General features: G+C 35.0%; 2 protein-coding genes across 2 annotated transcripts in view; both read right to left on the bottom strand.

The window, feature by feature from the left end:
* Positions 1 to 140, bottom strand: part of LOC143245804 (cell adhesion molecule DSCAM-like) — a 37,050-nt gene extending 36,910 nt beyond the window's left edge. The window contains exon 1 of the mRNA XM_076492057.1: positions 8 to 140. Within this exon, the coding sequence (XP_076348172.1) occupies positions 8 to 140 (133 nt within the window). The remainder of the gene's footprint in view (positions 1 to 7) is intronic.
* Positions 141 to 337: 197 nt separating this feature from the next.
* Positions 338 to 21,893, bottom strand: part of LOC143245803 (cell adhesion molecule Dscam1-like) — an 80,292-nt gene continuing 58,736 nt past the window's right edge. Inside the window, exons 3-7 of the mRNA XM_076492056.1 lie at positions 21,062 to 21,223; positions 13,249 to 13,395; positions 9,537 to 9,830; positions 1,481 to 1,756; positions 338 to 738 (exon numbers count right to left, since the gene is read on the bottom strand). Of these exons, the coding sequence (XP_076348171.1) occupies positions 338 to 738; positions 1,481 to 1,756; positions 9,537 to 9,830; positions 13,249 to 13,395; positions 21,062 to 21,223 (1,280 nt within the window). The remainder of the gene's footprint in view (positions 739 to 1,480; positions 1,757 to 9,536; positions 9,831 to 13,248; positions 13,396 to 21,061; positions 21,224 to 21,893) is intronic.

Raw genomic sequence — 21,893 nt, 5'->3', positions numbered from 1 at the left:
GGCCTACTCCCAGTTAACGATAAAAACCTAGTTCTGTTTTGCGCAATAACCACTCTGTTATATTTTCCTTCTTCCAACAACGACAGTTGGAAGTTCCACTGCTCAACGTTTGCACACTGTACAGTGTCTTCTGTTCCCATAGTAACTGAATATCCTTATAACGGAGCTAGCAGACAGACATCCGGAATCTTCTTGTCAGAACTGTCACACCGACAGTCAGTCTAATTTAATTCATTAGTTTGAATACGATTGTGCCCAGAAATTGCTCAAAATCTTTAGTTTCTATGGTAACGTAAACCGATTATATCCATTGCTGGAATAATCGGTCTTACCTTCTTCAAGAGAAGTTAACCAAAGGATATCCGGCCACTGGACATTTAAAATGTTCTGATGTTCCCGCTAGAACAGTTCTCTCGCGAGGTGGCAGTGCCGTCGGAGGCCCGTGAATCTTCACAGGAGCCGTGCTTGCAACTCTCCCGCCATCATTTTCCGCGATGCACGTGAAGTCACCACCGTCGCCTATTTCAGCTTGCGTGATGTTCACGTAACTGTGAACTGTGTCTTTTTCGGTAACGAAGTCTCCTTGTCGAATTCGTCGGCTCTCCGGTATAACTTGTTTGTTTAGCGTCCAAGTGACCTTTGGAAGAGGCTGACCCTGGGCCACGCATTTTAGTGAAATATCGGAACTTGGGTAAATAATTTCCTCTCGAAAAGTTTCCAGAAACCTCGGTTTCACCGCTGAAAAACAAAGTCAAAACTAATAAGAAAGAGTTTGATTTACAAATAATTAATTGTGGAATAGACGTAGAAATGAGTCAGTTTCTCTTTCTTTCTTTATAAAGTGAATATTTCTAAATTAAATAATGTTTACATTTCTATGTTAAGTTATTTCTTCATAAACTCAACATTTTTTACAGTTTTATGAAAGATAAATATAGTTCCAACCGCATAGGCTACGAAAATACCAAAATTAAGTAATAGGCTTAACAATCATCAAGTTTTTATATATTTTTTGCTCACAGAAGGATGACGTTTAAAGCTGGCGCTCTTCGTCAAATCGTACAGTTTACAACAAAGGCGCATGCGCAGAAAGCAAAGGATTTGCATGCATAATATTAGGAACGTTGAGCGAGAACATTCTGAGCAAAATTACATCAGCTACTTAAAAGTTACAACTCTTGAAGAGATAAGTAGATAGCACTTAAGATTTAAGCAAAAAATGGAAAACATAAATCTATAGAGTAGAAGAGCGGTGATTATAATATATAACAAAAATGGATATTGTTAAACTTACTATTTAATTTTAACAGTTGCATAAAACCTGGGCCAAGAAATATGTTTGTAAAAGGACTATTTAAAACTTCAGTATTTACTATTATTTACACTTTAATTGTAGGTCATGTTTTCGAAGACTACACCATAAATACATATTGTCAGCATATATTCTTCACACGATAATAGGTATAGTTATAATACTTACACTTTAACATGAGGACTCGACTTCCCTGAGCACTGTCCACGTCGTTTGCAACAAAGCACTGATAAATACCCTCATCTTCGTTCGTCAAAAAACGCAGCCGGATAGCTCGTTCTTCCGAATGGCGTATACCACCGTTGGTCGACAGAGGGCGCATATTGTGACGCCATTCCAGCCGATGCACTGGGAACCCAGTAATTTCACATAAAAGCGTCACTGAGGACCCCAACTCCACTTCTTGAAGATTGGTGGTAATTTTCACCACTGCCGCTAGAGGAGCTTAACCAGACGGTAAAAAATGGTTATATTTAAATGAAATACGCGATATTCATAAAAATATTATTCACATAGAGTTTATTTTGCAAAAGGGAAAGCAAAGCTTTTCTAAAATTTCAACCAACAAATAAATATATAAAACCTTTTAAAATCAGTGTCTACTTACTAACATATTATTCAGGAGTTATTATTCAATTTCCAACAATATATGACAGGACACCAGTTTTTAAACAAGTGCAACTTTTATTATTATGTTTCTTCGATGGATTTCGGGCAAAGCTGAAAGAGGGTTTGCTTTCTTTATTTTGAATTCCGCGCAAAGCTACACGAGAGCTATCTGCGCTAGCCATCCCAACTTTAGCCTAGAGAAGAGACAGCTAGTCATCACCACCCACTGTCAAGTCTTCGGATTGACCGCCACTTTCTAACGCCCCACGGCTGAAAGGGCGAGAACGTTTGATGCGACTGGGATTCGAACCCGCCACCCTCGGATTACGAGTCGAGTGCCTTAACCACTACTCGTTGACAAACGAGTAGTCAAAAAGTTAGCGGTGGGTGGTGATGACTATCTGCCTTCCCTCTAGACTTGCACGACTAAATTAGGGCCGAATAGCCCAAATAACCCTCGTGTAGCTTTGCGCGAAATCCAAAATAAACCAAGCAAATCCTCTGTGTTATACATTCCACAATTATCATTAGGTTTTGTCATTTTTAATTCCACTGTTACATATTCCCACTACATTTCTATGTAGTTTTAGTTTATTCTTTCATGAAACAACTGAAGAAAAAACTATGATTTTAATCGTTTCTGTAAATAAAGGTAGAATAGTTAACCAAACATAACATTACTTTTTCTGTAAATAAAGGTAGAATAGTTAACCAAATATAACATTACTTTTTCTGTAAATAAAGGTAGAATTGTTAACCAAACAGAACATTACTTTTTCTGTAAATAAAGGTAGAATTGTTAACCAAACAAAACATTACTTTTTCTGTAAATAAAGGTAGAATAGTTAACCAAACAAACACTACTTTTTCTGTAAATAAAGGTAGAATAGTTAACCAAATATAACATTACTTTTTCTGTAAATAAAGGTAGAATAGTTAACCAAACATAACATTACTTTTCTGTAAATAAAGGTAGAATAGTTAACCAAACAAAACATTACTTTTTCTGTAAATAAAGGTAGAATAGTTAACCAAACAGAACATTACTTTTTCTGTAAATAAAGGTAGAATAGTTAACCAAACAGAACATTACTTTTTCTGTAAATAAAGGTAGAATAGTTAACCAAACAGAACATTACTTTTTCTGTAAATAATGGTAGAATAGTTAACCAAACAAAACATTACTTTTTCTGTAAATAAAGGTAGAATTGTTAACCAAATATAACATTACTTTTTCTGTAAATAAAGGTAGAATAGTTAACCAAATATAACATTACTTTTTCTGTAAATAAAGGTAGAATAGTTAACCAAACAAAACATTACTTTTCTGTAAATAAAGGTAGAATAGTTAACCAAACAGAACACTACTTTTCTGTAAATAAAGGTAGAATAGTTAACCAAACAAACACTACTTTTCTGTAAATAAAGGTAGAATAGTTAACCAAACAAACACTACTTTTCTGTAAATAAAGGTAGAATAGTTAACCAAACAAAACATTACTTTTTCTGTAAATAAAGGTAGAATAGTTAACCACACAAACACTACTTTTTCTGTAAATAAAGGTAGAATAGTTAACCAAACAAACACTACTTTTTCTGTAAATAAAGGTAGAATAGTTAACCAAACAGAACATTACTTTTTCTGTAAATAAAGGTAGAATAGTTAACCAAACAGAACATTACTTTTTCTGTAAATAAAGGTAGAATAGTTAACCAAACAGAACACTACTTTTTCTGTAAATAAAGGTAGAATAGTTAACCAAACAAACACTACTTTTTCTGTAAATAAAGGTAGAATAGTTAACCAAACATAACACTTACTTTTCTGTAAATAAAGGTAGAATGGTTAACCAAACAGAACATTACTTTTTCTGTAAATAATGGTAGAATAGTTAACCAAACAAAACATTACTTTTTCTGTAAATAAAGGTAGAATAGTTAACCAAATATAACATTACTTTTTCTGTAAATAAAGGTAGAATAGTTAACCAAACAAAACATTACTTTTTCTGTAAATAAAGGTAGAATAGTTAACCAAACATAACATTACTTTTTCTGTAAATAAAGGTAGAATAGTTAACCAAACAAAACATTACTTTTTCTGTAAATAAAGGTAGAATAGTTAACCAAACAGAACATTACTTTTTCTGTAAATAATGGTAGAATAGTTAACCAAACAAAACATTACTTTTTCTGTAAATAAAGGTAGAATAGTTAACCAAACAAAACATTACTTTTTCTGTAAATAAAGGTAGAATAGTTAACCAAACAGAACACTACTTTTTCTGTAAATAAAGGTAGAATAGTTAACCAAACAAACATTACTTTTTCTGTAAATAAAGGTAGAATAGTTAACCAAAACAAACACTACTTTTTCTGTAAATAAAGGTAGAATAGTTAACCAAACAGAACACTACTTTTTCTATAAATAAAGGTAGAATAGTTAACCAAACAAACACTACTTTTTCTGTAAATAAAGGTAGAATAGTTAACCAAACAAACACTACTTTTTCTGTAAATAAAGGTAGAATAGTTAACCAAACAGAACACTACTTTTTCTGTAAATAAAGGTAGAATAGTTAACCAAACAGAACATTACTTTTTCTGTAAATAATGGTAGAATAGTTAACCAAACAAAACATTACTTTTTCTGTAAATAAAGGTAGAATAGTTAACCAAACAAAACATTACTTTTTCTGTAAATAAAGGTAGAATAGTTAACCAAACAAAACATTACTTTTTCTGTAAATAAAGGTAGAATAGTTAACCAAACAGAACACTACTTTTTCTGTAAATAAAGGTAGAATAGTTAACCAAACAAACACTACTTTTTCTGTAAATAAAGGTAGAATAGTTAACCAAACAGAACACTACTTTTTCTATAAATAAAGGTAGAATAGTTAACCAAACAAACACTACTTTTTCTGTAAATAAAGGTAGAATAGTTAACCAAACAAACACTACTTTTTCTGTAAATAAAGGTAGAATAGTTAACCAAACAAAACATTACTTTTTCTGTAAATAAAGGTAGAATAGTTAACCAAACAAAACACTACTTTTTCTGTAAATAAAGGTAGAATAGTTAACCAAACAAAACACTACTTTTCTGTAAATAAAGGTAGAATAGTTAACCAAACAAAACACTACTTTTCTGTAAATAAAGGTAGAATAGTTAACCAAACAAAACACTACTTTTTTTTCTGTAAATAAAGGTAGAATAGTTAACCAAACAAACACTACTTTTCTGTAAATAAAGGTAGAATAGTTAACCAAACAAAACATTACTTTTTCTGTAAATAAAGGTAGAATAGTTAACCAAACAAAACACTACTTTTTCTGTAAATAAAGGTAGAATAGTTAACCAAACAAAACATTACTTTTTCTGTAAATAAAGGTAGAATAGTTAACCAAACAAACACTACTTTTTATGTAAATAAAGGTAGAATAGTTAACCAAACAGAACATTACTTTTTATGTAAATAAAGGTAGAATAGTTAACCAAACAGAACATTACTTTTTCTGTAAATAAAGGTAGAATAGTTAACCAAACAAAACATTACTTTTTCTGTAAATAAAGGTAGAATAGTTAACCAAACAGAACATTACTTTTTCTGTAAATAAAGGTAGAATAGTTAACCAAACAGAAAACTACTTTTTCTGTAAATAAAGGTAGAATAGTTAACCAAACAAACACTACTTTTTATGTAAATAAAGGTAGAATAGTTAACCAAACAGAACATTACTTTTTCTGTAAATAAAGGTAGAATTGTTAACCAAACAGAACATTACTTTTTCTGTAAATAAAGGTAATATAGTTAACCAAACAGAACATTACTTTTTCTGTAAATAGAGGTAGAATAGTTAACCAAACAAAACATTACTTTTTCTGTAAATAAAGGTAGAATAGTTAACCAAACAAAACATTACTTTTTCTGTAAATAAAGGTAGAATAGTTAACCAAACAGAACATTACTTTTTCTGTAAATAAAGGTAGAATAGTTAACCAAACAAAATATTACTTTTTATGTAAATAAAGGTAGAATAGTTAACCAAACAGAACATTACTTTTTATGTAAATAAAGATAGAATAGTTAACCAAACAGAACATTACTTTTTCTGTAAATAAAGGTAGAATAGTTAACCAAACAAAATATTACTTTTTATGTAAATAAAGGTAGAATAGTTAACCAAACAGAACATTACTTTTTATGTAAATAAAGGTAGAATAGTTAACCAAACAAAACATTACTTCTTATGTAAATAAAGGTAGAATAGTTAACCAAACAAAACATTACTTTTTCTGTAAATAAAGGTAGAATAGTTAACCAAACAAAACATTACCTTTTCTGTAAATAAAGGTAGAATAGTTAACCAAACAAAACATTACTTTTTCTTTGCATGAAATAAGTCTAGTATCTCACTGATTTGTTTATGTCTGCTGTATTTAAATATTAACAGTTCCTATAAGATAAGAACAAGACGTTTAAATTGAATTATTGTACGACTTTGACAGTGGCATTTTAACAGGAGAATCAAACCAGTTTTAGATTACAACTTCTGATACCATGGAACTCAGACTTCTTGTGTCTCTGTGATTGAGTGACACAGGGACTTCTCTTATACTTGTGACCAAGTGACACAGAAGCTTCTCTTGTGCCTGTAACTAAGTGACACATGGACTTCTTTTATACCTGTAACTAGGTTAAACAGGAACTTCTCTTGTGCCTATGACCAAGTGACACAGAAGTTTCTCTTCTTCCAAGTGACATAGGAGCGTATCTTTCCTCTGTGATTGAATAGCATAAGGGTTTTCCTATGGCTGTGAGGAAGTGGTAGCGAGGGTAGATTCTCTTTTAGCTGTGACCGAGCGACACATGACACACGGTGATTGATTGGCCATGTGGTTAAAGAATTTTTCATACGGCCCTAACTAACTAAATGACGTCCGTTGTATCTTTGAAGATGTTACTTGTATCGTTCACACACAAAATTAGGTAACTCCTATGAAAACAACAGCCCATAGAGAGTTGCGATGGTATGGCACGAATCAGTTCTACATTTTTACATTGTTTGGTGTTGTAGGTTACATCATGCCATAGAAAATTGATTGTTTTTGTAATGGGTATGTACCATCCATCTCTGTCACAAAATATTTGTACAACCGGATAACAACGATCTCTTCAGATTCCACTCAATACATTACCAAAAGAATATGGATCATCTTGGGGTGCTAGAAACAACCTTCAACAACTTGTATCCCATCCGCGGTAGGCAAATTGCGGCTTATTATAACAGGTGAGAATCCATGAATACAAAGGTCAGTAAGAAGCCATCCACATAACCCTAGCAACAGTACACAATACACAATCAAGAAAGAAACGAGAACAACACAATGTGAACTAACCAAGACAAAAAATCCATTCATAACTCCCGTTTAACTGTATACCTCACGCAGTGAAAAATGAAACGGGTTTTCATGTTATTTTCAAGATACAAGGTGGTAAAATAGAGCATAGCTGGACGTAGAGACGTATACTGTAACAACGTGGTGAGGCTACAAAACCGTTTTAATGTAAAGCTTTCTACTTTTATATTATAACATGAAGCTCACATAAAGAAATGTGACACATAAATAACAATTGTCCATCTCAACCTGGAAGCTCAATGGATGACAAACGATTGTTATAGAAACTTACTTGAACTAATAAACATAGGCGGAACCATGGTTTTCGATGGGTAAAACCATAGTTGTTTGCAAACTTCGAAACTATCACAATAAACGAAAGCACTTAGTTAGTATGGGATTTTCTGGTGATAACTTTGTTGTAAGTCAATTTAAAATAAAACTAAGAGATGGCAATACCGACAGAAATGAGGAAATACAATACTTGCAGTTTGTAATGTGGTGGCCATGTTTATCAGTTACTTCCTGAATCTTAAATTTAAAAAACAAGAAACGTAACAGAACTGGACAATAGATGGTAGCACTCTCGATCCCATAAACAAATCTCTGGCATTTTAATGCAGGGTACAAAAATATGTCGAAAAGCTGGTAGACGACCTGATCTTGTATGTAGTTCAAACTTAAAAGATGGAAACAATAGACTGGCGTTACAAATATTCCGTGCCCCTTCACTGTGTGTTCCAAGGGAAGATTATGGGAGTTACTAACATGTCAGTGACTGAAGTCACGTGCAAGTCAACTTCAGTAGAAGGAAATACGCCTGTATATAGTCTTCATTTATATTTAAAACCATTAATTTTCCAGTGCAGCAACTTTCACTTTGAGAAAAGGCTAAAGAAATTACTTCCATCAATTCTAGTCATTGTACACCGTCATAACCAACATGTGGAGATAGTACTTTTATCAATTCTAAGCCTTGTACACCGTCATAACCAACAAGTGGAGATAGTACTTTTATCAATTCTAAGCCTTGTACACCGTCATAACCAACAAGTGGAGATAGTACTTTTATCAATTCTAAGCCTTGTACACCGTCATAACCAACAAGTGGAGATAGTACTTTTATCAATTCTAAGCCTTGTACACCGTCATAACCAACAAGTGGAGATAGTACTTTTATCAATTCTAAGCCTTGTACACCGTCATAACCAACAAGTGGAGATAGTACTTTTATCAATTCTAAGCCTTGTACACCGTCATAACCAACAAGTGGAGATAGTACTTTTATCAATTCTAAGCCTTGTACAACGTCATAACCAACAAGTGGAGATAGTACTTTTATCAATTCTAAGCCTTGTAACACCGTCATAACTAACATGTGGAGATAGTACTTTTATCAATTCTAAGCCATGTACACCGTCATAACCAACATGTGGAGATAGTACTTTTGTCAATTCTAAGCCATGTACACCGTCATAACCAACATGTGGAGATAGTACTTTTATCAATTCTAAGCCATGTACACCGTCATAACCAACATGTGGAGATAGTACTTTTGTCAATTCTAAGCCTTGTACACCGTCATAACCAACATGTGGAGATAGTACTTTTATCAATTCTAAGCCATGTACACCGTCATAACCAACATGTGGAGATAGTACTTTTGTCAATTCTAAGCCATGTACACCGTCATAACCAACATGTGGAGATAGTACTTTTGTCAATTCTAAGCCTTGTACACCGTCATAACCAACATGTGGAGATAGTACTTTTATCAGTTCTAAACCTTGTACACCGTCATAACCAACATGTGGAGATAGTACTTTTATCAGTTCTAAGCCTTGTACAGCGTCATAACCAACAGATGAAGGAAGAACTTCCATTAATTCTAGGGCTTTTGCACCATTTTAACAAACAAAAAAGGTGCCATTTACAAATTACGAATGTTATTTTACAAGAAGTTTTATTTGTGAGAGATAGTTTTTATAATAAATAAATTTACGCGAACTTGGAAGAACAAAAATAAAGTAATATTAGTGTAAATGTCACTCTAGGGTTAACCTTTCTATGTCACTCTAGTGTTAACCTATCTATGTCACTCTAGGGTTCACTTTTCTGTTACTCTAGGGTTAACTTTTCTAATTTGGCTCTAGATTATTGTAACTAAAATATACAATTTTCAATGAACATAATTTGAAAATAATAAATTACCTGTGATGATCATAGATGTCTCAGCTTTCTCGGTTCCAGCGGTGTTCGAAACCTCACACACGTATAGTCCACTGTCCCGTTTCTCCACATTATATAAAGTTAGTGAACCATCTGGTTGTAAGTTGTATTTGCTGGACTTTTGGATCTGCGTTCTTACAATATCACTCTTGTACCAGTGGACTTCGGGAACTGGATTTCCACTAGCGACACACGGTAACGTCGTGGATTCTCCTTCTGTGACGTAGGCTAAGCTCAATGAGTGGACAACGTAGGGAAAGATCACTCCTTGAACCTCTTAGTGGAGAAACACCAAATAAAAGCACGTTATTTATGTCTTGAACATGTGAATTTCGTTTTGCTGTATTTACCTGATGTTTTTAACATTCAATGTTGATAATAATAATTCGTGCCGTTTAGATATGTTTATTAACACTTCAGGATTAGATCTTCCTATCTAAATATCTCTCTGATTAATTCGTATTGTTGTTTTGAATTAAGCACAAAGCTACACAATGGGCTATCTGTGCTCTGCCCACCACGGGTATCGAAACCCGGCTTTTAGCGTTGCAAGTCCGCAGACATACCGCTGAGCCACTGGGGAGCGATTTATACATGTGTAATATTATCTGACAAAATAATCAGTTTTCAATTAATAAGCGGGCTTTGGCCCATGTGTCTCAACCGAATATAGAGCAACTTAAGTTACATAGTAGGCCCGGCATGGCGAGGTGGTTAATACATCCAATTCGTAATATGGGAGTCGCGGATTCGAATCCCGGTCACGCCAAACATGCTCAGCAAATGGGGACGTTATAATGTGACGGTCAATCTCACTATTGGTTGGTAATAGAGTAGTCCAAGAGTTGGTGGTGGGTGGTGATAACCAGCTGCCTCCCCCCTAGTCTTACACCGCTAAACTAGGGACGGCTAGCGCAGATAGCCCTCGTGTAGCTTGGCGCGAAATTCAAAAAATAAACATCGTGTTGAACATCAACTACAAGGTAACGACATCTAGTGATAAACTATTATATTAGAACTTTCCTTTTATTAAAGGACGACATGTGCTGTATATTCGACTGATGAGGTTTTGTAAATAATAAGGGTAGACTTAAAAAGTGGTTCGATTTCTTACCCAGATGTTTGATTAGACTATTTTGTTTCCTTCCAATATTAAACATGATAATTCATTTTCGTTGTTATTCGGTGTCTCTTTCTTGGTTTTGAATTGTTTGAAGCACGTGTTTGATTTTATTTCGAGAAGAACAGCTACTTAATCCTGCATATTTATATCATAGAGGGCGGTGCAGTATCGACCCAACTGTAACTCAATTTGTTCTGTAGGAAATATGGTTCTCTAGAGGAAGAGTTTGGGAAAGGTTCTAGAAGGAATGACAGATCACGAGGAGATGCTGGAGGAAAGGTTCTAGAAGGAATGACAGATCACGAGGAGATGTTGGAGAAAAGGTTCTAGAAGGAATGACAGATCATGAGGAGATGTTGGAGGAAAGGTTCTAGAAGGAATGACAGAGCATGAGGAGATGTTGGAGGAAAGGTTCTAGAAGGAATGACAGATCATGAGGAGATGTTGGAGGAAAAGTTCTAGAAGGAATGACAGATCATGAGGAGATGCTGGACCACAGATGTCTTAGGAGAGCTACTTGTATAGAAATTGTTCAATTAGAAACAGAGTATTTGTCACGTCATACAGAGTATTCGATCACAACTCAATGGAGGCTTGTAAAGCAATCTGATGACGTAAAAATTGAACCAAAGTGTGACAGGAAGTTCTTAAAATGTAACCTGAACTAAATAAAGCACTTAATGGATTGCTTAAAGCGATAAAATACGTTAAAATAAACTGATCTAGATTTATTTTTAAATAAAATGTAACGCATGTTAGCTCCATATTTCAGGCTTAAGTGTGAACTTAGTGTTTTCTTACACATATCTAAGGAGCAAAGAAATATAGAAACCTATCTCCATGGCTATAATACATGCACTGTGTTGTTTACTGGTAATCGAAATCTTTAACCCAAATTAGAAGTGTTAGTCCATCACGAAGTGGAAGATATTTAGTGTTTCTGAGGAAACGTAACACGACGTCACACGGTAACCACATAAGAAAAACAACACATTTTTCGCCACGTTTCTTATAACTTAAATAACTTAGATTTCAACCAATACCCTTTCTTCCTTTTCCATTATAAATAAACAGTGTATTTGTTATTGTATTATATCATTCTCACCATTAACAATAGAGCTACAGTTAGCTCCGTTCATACCCTTCAGTGGCTCAGTGGTATATCTGCAGACTTACAACCCTTAAAACCAGGTTTCGATACCCGTGGTGGGCAGAGCACAGATAACCCATTGTGTAGCTTTGTACTTAATTCAACACAACAACATTTCTGTTCATATTGGGTGCGATATTTATACAAACATTTAAATTATGTTTCACATTGATTTTATTAAACTCACATAACTTTGGTTAGTTGATTAGTTTGAAAACATTTAATTAATTAATTTCATTTTTTTTACTTCAATCACATGACATCTTTTACTTTAACAGGAATCCTGAAAATATTTTGATAAGAAGGCATTTTGTTTATATTAGTTCAGTTCTTTAAAAGTTTTAGTTCAAATAAACAGTTGTATTTTTATATCTTAAACTAATTTCAATACTTTAAGTATTTCCAATTCAAACTGAAATCCATATCTATTACTTACTATATTAACTATCACACTCATTATTTTATATTTCATTCGGATAATTAAAGTAGCAACGCTTCGAAGCATCAGATTTCTCGTCTTGTATGTTTACCTCGGTGTCTTATATGCTTCAACATAGATCATATAACCAGTTGTCTGACCTTTCGTGTTACAGCGAGCTGTTCTTTGACCACAAAGCATACAGCAAGTTGTCTGACCTTTCGTGTAACAGCGAGCTGTTCTTTAACCACAAAGCATACAGCAAGTTGTCTGACATTTCGTGTTGCAGCGGGTTGTTCTTTGACCACAAAGCATACAGCAAGTTGTCTGACCTTTCGTGTTACAGCGAGCTGTTATCCAACCACAAAGCATACAGCATGTTGTCTGACATTTCGTGTTGCAGCGGGTTGTTCTTTGACCACAAAGCATACAGCAAGTTGTCTGACCTTTCGTGTTACAGCGAGCTGTTCTTTGACCACAAAGCATACAGCAAGTTGTCTGACCTTTCGTGTTACAGCGAGCTGTTCTTTGACCACAAAGCATACAGCAAGTTGTCTGACATTTCGTGTTGCAGCGGGTTGTTCTTTGACCACAAAGCATACAGCAAGTTGTCTGACCTTTCGTGTTACAGCGAGCTGTTCTTTGACCACAAAGCTTACAGCAAGTTGTCTGACATTTCGTGTTGCAGCGGGTTGTTCTTTGACCACAAAGCATACAGCAAGTTGTCTGACCTTTCGTGTTACAGCGGGTTGTTCTTTGACCACAAAGCATACAGCAAGTTGTCTGACCTTTCGTGTTACAGCGAGCTGTTCTTTGACCACAAAGCATACAGCACGTTGTCTGACCTTTAGTGTTACAGCGAGCTGTTATCCAACCACAAAACACACAACCGTCTGACTTACTTTTCGTGTTACAGCGAGCTGTTCGCTGACCTCGAAACATACAACCACTAGCTTTATTTTCATGTTACAGCAAGCTGTTCTCCGATCACGACTTGCCTTACCTTTAATGTTAATTCGAGCTGCTCTTTGACTTTTATATGTGAGACCAGTCACGTGATCCCGAGCTTGACAACGATATGTGTACTGAGCATCAGATTTTGTGAAATAACTGATGTGAAGCTCACCGGTTGGATAAACTATGTATTTACCTGTAATGAAAAACTATCGTTAGTTTGATTATTCTTCTAAATATCGTCCAACTCAGACACTAAACTTTGATTATTCTTCTAAGTATCGTCCAACTCAGACACTAAACTTTGATTATTCTTCTAAGTATCGTCCAACTCGGACACTAAACTTTGATTATTCTTCTAAGTATCGTCCAACTCAGACACTAAACTTTGATTATTCTTCTAAGTATCGTCCAACTCGGACACTAAACTTTGATTATTCTTCTAAGTATCGTCCAACTCAGACACTAAACTTTGATTATTCTTCTAAGTATCGTCCAACTCGGACACTAAACTTTGATTATTCTTCTAAATATCGTCCAACTCAAACACTAAACTTTGATTATTCTTCTAAATATCGTCCAACTCAGACACTAAACTTTGATTATTCTTCTAAGTATCGTCCAACTCAGACACTAAACTTTGATTATTCTTCTAAGTATCGTCCAACTCAAACACTAAACTTTGATTATTCTTCTAAATATCGTCCAACTCAGACACTAAACTTTGATTATTCTTCTAAGTATCGTCCAACTCAGACACTAAACTTTGATTATTCTTCTAAGTATCGTCCAACTCAGACACTAAACTTTGATTATTCTTCTAAATATCGTCCAACTCAAACACTAAACTTTGATTATTCTTCTAAATATCGTCCAACTCAGACACTAAACTTTGATTATTCTTCTAAGTATCGTCCAACTCAGACACTAAACTTTGATTATTCTTCTAAGTATCGTCCAACTCAGACACTAAACTTTGATTATTCTTCTAAATATCGTCAACTCAGACACTAAACTTTGATTATTCTTCTAAATATCGTCCAACTCAGACACTAAACTTTGATTATTCTTCTAAGTATCGTCCAACTCAGACACTAAACTTTGATTATTCTTCTAAGTATCGTCCAACTCAGACACTAAACTTTGATTATTCTTCTAAATATCGTCCAACTCAAACACTAAACTTTGATTATTCTTCTAAGTATCGTCCAACTCAGACACTAAACTTTGATTATTCTTCTAAATATCGTCCAACTCAAACACTAAATTTTTGCACGAATAGGATAAAGAGCTTCAACCATTGTTAATGAAATGTGTACAACAGTAAGAATTGAACAGTCCATGGTAATATAGCTGTCTTTCTAAACTCACCCACATTTGGACAGTCCATGGTAATATAGCTGTATTTCTAAACTCACCCACATCTGGACAGTCCATGGTAATATAGCTGTATTTCTAAACTCACCCACATCTGGACAGTCCATGGTAATATAGCTGTATTTCTAAACTCACCCACATCTGGATGTAATATAGCTATCTTTCTAAACTCACCCACATTTGGACAGTCCATGGTAATATAGCTGTCTTTCTAAACTCACCCACATCTGGACAGTCTATGGTAATATAGCTGTCTTTCTAAACTCACCCACATCTGGACAGTCCATGGTAATATAGCTGTCTTTCTAAACTCACCCACATCTGGACAGTCCATGGTAATATAGCTGTCTTTCTAAACTCACCCACATCTGGACAGTCCATGGTAATATAGCTGTGTTTCTAAACTCACCCACATCTGGACAGTCCATGGTAATATAGCTGTCTTTCTAACCTCACCCACATCTGGACAGTCCATGGTAATATAGCTGTCTTTTTAAATTCACTCACATCTGGACAGTCCATGGTAATATAGCTGTCTTTCTAAACTCACCCACGTCTGGACAGTCCATGGTAATATAGCTGTCTTTCTAAACTCACCCACATCTGGACAGTCCATGGTAATATAGCTGTCTTTCTAACCTCACCCACATCTGGACAGTCCATGGTAATATAGCTGTCTTTCTAAACTCACCCACATCTGGACAGTCCATGGTAATATAGCTGTCTTTCTAAACTCACTCACATCTGGACAGTAAATGGAAATATAGCTGTCTTTCTAAACTCACCCACTTCTGGACATTCCATGGTAATATAGCTGTCTTTCTAAACTCACCCACATCTGGACAGTCCATTGTAATATAGCTGTCTATCTAAGCACACTCAAGTCTGGACAGTCTATGGTAATATAGCTGTCTTTCTAAACACACTCAACTCTGGACAGTCTGTGAATTAAAATATGGCTGTTCTTCTAAATACACCAAAGTCTGGACAGTCTGTGGTAATAGGGTTATGTTTCTAAACACACCCAAGTCTGGAAAGTTTATTTATACTTTCGTATTAACACTAAAATATGCTATATTCAGTTGAGTGATCATTTCGTCCACGTGTGAACAACAAAGTATGTTATTACTTTAGTAGGTGTTACGGTGAGGTATGAATACCAAGGTACGGTATTATTTTAGTAGGTGTTACGGTAAGGTGTGAACACCAAGGTACGGTATTATTTTAGTCGGTGTTACGGTAAGGTGGAACACCAAGGTACGGTATTATTTTAGTCGGTGTTACGGTAAGGTGTGAACACCAAGGTACGGTATTATTTTAGTAGGTGTTACGGTAAGGTGTGAACACCAAGGTACGGTATTATTTTAGTAGGTGTTACGGTAAGATATGAACACCAAGGTACGGTATTATTTTAGTAGGTGTTACGGTAAGGTGTGAACACCAAGATATGGTATTTTTTAGTAGGTATTACGGTAAGGTTTAACACCAAGATACGGTATTATTTTAGTAGGTGTTACGGTAAGGTGTGAACACCAAGATATGGTATTTTTTTAGTAGGTATTACGGTAAGGTTTAACACCAAGTTTTTTATAAGTTCAGTAAGTGTTACCACAAGGTAGAAACACCAACTTTGTTTTTTTAAGTTTAGAGAGTGTTATGGTAAATTCTATGTACTTTAGTTTTGTTACGAGATAAAGTATTTTGTGACGGAATGTGCGATCGCCAAACTAGTACTCAGTTATGTACTCGAGAAATGTTGGCCTAAGGTACAACATTTGTTACATTACTCTAACTCGAAAAGCGAAACTGACTGTCGTGACTATAACAACTAAAAGTGCGGAAGGTGTTGAGAACTCGAACGTTGGACCTTCTGATGGACAATCTCACTATTGAACGCTCTGAACATACACACAAAAAGAGAGATTTTACAACTAAAACTGCTATGAACTATTCTGGAATCGATACTTAAAGTAGTGAAGTTTTCCATACACCCTTTATGTTGAGTTTTTGACTTTATAACAACGTGGGATTGAACCTATATTTCTTAAGATATTCCGAAATGTTTTGAGTGTCTTAATGTTTCCTTCCATAATTCTCTGAATGTACATATTATTGTGGTCAGCGTATTTCCAATGGTAATATGTAAACATTTTTATTTGGTTTCTTTCAAAGTATAAATCAGATCTTGAAAGCTCAGCTGGAATATATAACTATATTCGAACTCCTAATACTTAATAGCTAATTATAGAAAACAAGTGGTATATATATTTTTGTCTTCGTGTTTCAATTTTTTAATCACTGTTTTTGTAACGTTAGAACGTCTAATATTTCCACTATAACGGTTAATTTTCTGATTCATGTGTACTTGCTCTGTTTTTCCAATTTTATCTCAACAAGTATACAAACAACACATTACAAGACCAAAGGTTTTTCACCTAAAACTTTACACTAATATAAACAATACACACGACGTTTTAAAAATGCTTCGTTCAGGCTAAAATAAATGATTATTTATTTTACATTTAGAAAACTGTGTCTATGCGTGACGTACCGGTTATTTTGCTGGACTTCGTGTTTATAGGGCCCAAAGTTCGATACACTATACGTCAGTGAAACGGATTCCATATTTCCAAATGTGACGTCATCTTTATTAGCTTATGCCCGTAGATCAATGTTTCTCACTCTCTTTGTAGCTAGCAGTTATAACTTAGAGGTAGTTACTCTTGACCCAGGGGAGCCTCTACTCAGAGTGTTCAGAGCATGCGTCGCATAAGATATATAAAATATTGCAAATAACATTATTGTAATCCACAAATTGTTACAGTTTGAGTTTTCACGTTTCCACGGTCATGCTGTCTCTGACGACTGCACATTCTGGTAATTGTCCTGTAGTGTTGTTTCCACTGTAAAAGCTTCTTTGTTCGGCTGTCATCTCCAAAGCACACTACTTCTCCCTGCTAACTTTCTATAGCCCATTTTGTGTGTTTGAAAGAGAACAATGGTTTGTTTATCATCGCTCGTCTAAACACTCTGATAACACAGAAAAACCATAGGCTTAAATTTCTTTGTAGAGAATAGCATGAATATCCGTTTCCTTCTTCATATGCTTGAGGTATTGTGACGGTTGAATGAATATGTCGTGCAAGCAATTAGTGTTGCTATTGAAGGCGAAGATACACTTCTTTATTATGTTGCGTACCGTTGTTTGAGCCATATGGATGGATTTTTATGTTCAACGATTCTCACCTGTTACAAGACGCCCAACTTTGCTTACCATGATTGGGTACGACTTCTAGCTGGTCTCTTTTAGAATGGGCCGGGGCCCAAGTTGATTCATTTTTCTTTACTTTTCAATAGTAACATGTAGATATTTTTGTTTTGGAAATTCTAAATCCCTCATCTGAACACATTGTAGGGTTTCTTTCATCTTGCGTTTGTTTAAATTTGTTCCCTACTTAATATCTGGGAGTTTTCTCTAGAAAGAGTTGTTAGTTATATATTACAAAAGCAATCACTTTTCAGCAGTATTACACTATTAAAGAAGGCTAAACAATGTAGTTCTGATACAGTCTATCCCACCATGACTTTATATCGGCTATGGTTGCTACCTAAAGTGTTCATATACATATTTAATATTATTTTACTATAATATACTCAAATCATTGGAATAAAATTCAAATTAGTTTTGAATCAAGTTTGGGAAAATGATTGTGAAATTGACAGCATAGCTTTATTAGCATTTCTTTGCTATGGCTCTTGAAAATACCGTGCATATGTGCAAATAATTTATTTAGGTTGTTTTATTACGTGCAAGTAATTTTTAAAATGAAAATATCATAAACATTCAGTTTTAAACAATTTGAGCCTTAAGTGGTTGGACAACATGTCTGTCTGTTGATTTCTTGTACAAAGCTACACGTGTTTGTTTTGTCAAGTTGCTTGCATGTTCCCTGTCTGTTATTTAACTTGAGAACACAGTTAAAGATGTTAAACTATTTTTTGTATCTCAGAACGGCTGGTATGGGTATTAACACTTTTATTTATAAGCAGAGAACAATGTTTCGACCTTCCGAGGTCATCTTCACGTTAACAAAGAGAGTTTGCAAGTGACCGTTGCCGGACGCACGTCTTAGGGACGAGAGTATAAACGAGTACGGTATTATAGGAGGCGTTGCAGTTAGATGTTAGATTATTAATTAGTATAGGTTCCTTCATATAGGTTTAATTTTGGTTTCAGTTGCTGTATAAGTTGGGCTTCTTAGATTACCCATACCAGCCGTTCTGAGATACATTTTTATTTCAAGTGGGTTTCTCGTCATCAAGGAAAACTATGTTTGATAATTATTCACAGATATAACTGTTGTACACAGTAATGGATCCATTACGTCCAAAACTGTCAGCTCGTATAATTATTATATACAATAATAAATTCATTACGTCAATAATTGTTCATATATACGATTATTATATACAATATTGCATCCATTGTGCCCCGAACTGTTTATACATACAATTGTTATATTCAATATGGCACGGTGGTATGTCTGTGGACATCTAATGCCAGAAACCGAATTGTTCCTACACATAATTATCATGTTAAGTTTCATTTATTTATGTTCACTTGTTTGTCTGTCAGTCCAAATCACGTTGGGCTATCTGCTGAGTCCTAACGTTTAGGTTGTGTGCCCCTAAACTTGCCACTAACCCAGTGGGGGACCTGGGACAGATTTCTCTTAAGTTGGTTTTATTTTATGTATGTCGTTTAAACGTGTACTGGAAAGAAACTTGAAACTGTTGAGCCAATAAAACCCAAAAATATACTGTCGTCACGAAGGGTTTTCGGTTGTATCTGACCAAAGTAATCAAAACACAATGCCACCCCCTTTTAAATGACGCAAATTTTAACACGTGGTTAGTTTTTGAACACGATAAATTAAGAGAAGGAAAACAGTACAAAACTAAGTATTAATTAACAACTTACGTCTGAAACTTGTTATACCTCGTTTTCGAACCCTTCTGATAAAATAACAACAACTGTAGCGTTACTGAATCAAGTTAATTAATTCTGATTACAAATAAATGCAGTGTTGTGTTTCTAAGCCTCGTTTGTCAGTTTTTTCCTGAATACATTAATAATTTCTGTTCAAACCATACAGTCAGTACACTTTTAACTCATGTTCCTCGCTTTTAACGAATTTTAATGTAGCATGTGAATTCGATTCTTCCTTTTTGTTAAAAGGCTGCAGGATAATACAGCTGGCTGTACGTAATCACGGTCTCACAGGGACCATCCATCAAATGTTCGTGGCTGTACGTAATCACGGTCTCATAGGGACCATCCATCAAATATTCGTTACGCTCAGACGTAAGAATTTATTTATTCCAATGGTCAGGTTTAACGCGATTAATAATTACTATAATAAATCTGATTATTAATTTCGATTCACCTAAATACCAAATCTTCATTAGCGATTGGCTTTTTCTCTTTCATTCTATTTATCTTTGCAACTCTCCGTTATAAGATGACTAGTTGTGTTATTATTGTGATTACAGAAATAAGTGAAAAGAAACACGTGTACCCATCTACAAGTAAGAGGAAAAGGATTCCTTCCTTCCTCCATCTGCAAGAAAACCAAAGTTAATTACTTGTTTTGTGAAAATTATATAGCATGCATTTAAATTCCATATTATCAGTGTAATCTCAAGAGTTTCGTGCACGAAGGTTACAACCAAACACGTCATCAGAAAGGCAACATGTCAGAAAGAAAAACAGATGACTCTTGGTAAACGTAACTCATTCAATGTTTAATATAATGGGAACTGAAGAAATATTGTAGGCATAATTGGAGGGTTGAAAACTCGCGAAGAAATCAACTGCAAATAAAAACCAAGAAGAAAGATGACATAAAAATGTCCTCACCACTATCAGTAACCTAAAGAGAAACAGCTGGAGTCAGCAAGCATGAATTAGACCAAAAACTGCACTAAAAGGTTAGATGGTAAGTCCTTACGAACGTATAGATAACAGGGCCCGGATGGCTAGAGTGCTCAGACTACAAATCCGAGAGTTCATGGTTCTCGACACGTTAATGCATAAATTTCACTGATGTGGGGAAGTTATAAGCACGACAGTCAAATCCCACTGTTCAATAAGACTACAGAAGCACAAGAGTTGGCAGTGGGTGCTCTAATCTTTCTCTTAGTTTATCAGTCCACAATTGTAGAGGTTTGTGTGTATATAGCTCTTTCTGTAGCTTCGCGCAAAATTCCTGAAACAAACAGACAAACATAAGTAAAAATTGCCAACTCTTGTTCACTTTATAACATAAAAACAAATAAATAATTTCTTACTTAAAACTGAGAAACAAATATAAAAAGGACTTTTTTATCTCTCTATAACTTGTATTCTCAAATAAAACCATTTTCCGAAGATTAGGCTTAGCTGACGAGTTCGACATTTTGTTTTTCTGATAACGCTTTCTTACCTGACTGATTTTTTTGAGAGATAATTAGACCATCGCTTCTTTCCCACGTTATTACCGGTTGCAACTCACGAGGCAAGGTAGCCACGTGACACCTGAGGACTCCTGTGGTATGCTCAATGGCGTAACTGTCGTAGACGGTGAGGTGGCGCTGAAGGGCTATTACTGAAACATATTGTAGACTTGAAAGTACTAAATAAATAAATATATAAAACATTAGAAAAAAGCTAATACATGTTTTATTTCCTTCATGATGTCGCTTAATATGCACACACATTTTTGTTTTTGAATTTCGCGCAAAGCTACACGAGGGCTATCTGCGCTAGCCGTCCTTAATTTAGCAGTGTAAGACTATAGGGAAAGCAGCTAGTCATCACCACCCACCGCCAACTCTTGGGCTACTCTTTTACCAACGAATAGTGGGATTGACCATTACATTATAACGCCCCCACGGCTAAATGGGGCGAGCATGTTTGGTGCGATCGGGATTCGAACCCGCGATCCTCGGATTACGAGTCGAACGCCTGAACACACTTTGCCATGCCAGACGAAGAAAAGTAATTATTTGCATGTACGATGGCTGTTAAAAATACGCGGACTGACGTCATAAAACAAAATGTACTTTATTTAGAAGTTACAGGTCTGAAACCCCTTCACAGTACTCTCCTCCCCAACGCACACACTTATCCCAACGGTGTTTCCACTTGTTGAAACAGTCCTGGTACGCTTCTTTTGTAATGTCCTCCAGCTCCTTCGTCGCATTTGCCATAATCTCGGGAATCGTCTCAAATCTTCTTCCTTTCAAGGGTCTTTTGAGAGTGGAGAACAAGAAAAA

Source organism: Tachypleus tridentatus, chromosome 3 (assembly GCF_004210375.1).
Source record: "Tachypleus tridentatus isolate NWPU-2018 chromosome 3, ASM421037v1, whole genome shotgun sequence".
Lineage (NCBI taxonomy): Eukaryota > Metazoa > Arthropoda > Merostomata > Xiphosura > Limulidae > Tachypleus > Tachypleus tridentatus.
Note: the sequence above shows the minus strand (reverse complement) of the source record. Positions and strands in the feature narration are given on the sequence as shown.